Source organism: Penaeus monodon, chromosome 27 (assembly GCF_015228065.2).
Source record: "Penaeus monodon isolate SGIC_2016 chromosome 27, NSTDA_Pmon_1, whole genome shotgun sequence".
Lineage (NCBI taxonomy): Eukaryota > Metazoa > Arthropoda > Malacostraca > Decapoda > Penaeidae > Penaeus > Penaeus monodon.
The window spans coordinates 37809060-37809700 of record NC_051412.1 but is presented as its reverse complement, the minus strand read 5'-3'; the positions used below and the strand labels follow the sequence as shown (position 1 = coordinate 37809700).

The 641-nt window shown below is 46.5% G+C and overlaps 1 protein-coding gene across 1 annotated transcript in view; it reads right to left on the bottom strand.

Moving 5' to 3' along the window:
* Positions 1-641, bottom strand: part of LOC119590519 — a 10041-nt gene that overhangs the window by 1294 nt on the left and 8106 nt on the right. The window contains exon 3 of the mRNA XM_037939168.1: positions 323-533. Within this exon, the coding sequence (XP_037795096.1) occupies positions 323-533 (211 nt within the window). The remainder of the gene's footprint in view (positions 1-322; positions 534-641) is intronic.

Genomic DNA, 641 nt, shown 5'->3' with positions numbered 1-641 from the left:
ATTATTTTTTTGAGGGGGTGGACGGTCTATTGTGTTTGGTTTGTTGTTGTTGTGAGATTGTTTTTTTTTTTTTACGGTCGTTGCCACACCATGGTTTATATCTGTTGTTTGTTGTTATCATTATCCTATTTGTTTCTTTATGTTATAAGCAGTCGTATCACAGTAATTGCATACTGCTCATTGTTATCACTACATTCTCTTCACGGTTCCTAACCTTATCGCTAACATAACTATCTCCAACGCCATCCTCCTCCTTATGCTAACCACCAATCACATGACCACCGGCTAAACCACAGCCGCAACATAGTCCACATAGTCTTACCTGCCAGGAACAACATGGTGCGAGTAGAGTGTCGTCTCGATTTCCTTGTTGAAGCAGAGTTCAATTTCTGGCACGAACACTCCCCTTTTGAGGTCCCAGCCGATGACGGTGGTGGTGCCTCCTAGCCCGCAGGACCCAGCCTCCCTGATGCTAGGAGACGGCTTCTCGGCGCATCCTACGTTCTCCCAGCTCAAGGCCTGTGCATTGTGAAGGGTTTGGGGTTAGGTGGAGGTTGTGTGGAGGCTGATCTGAGCGAAGGCAAAGCGTAGGTTATGACTGGGAAGTTTGTTTCGTATGTGGAGAGCATTTTGATGCAAGT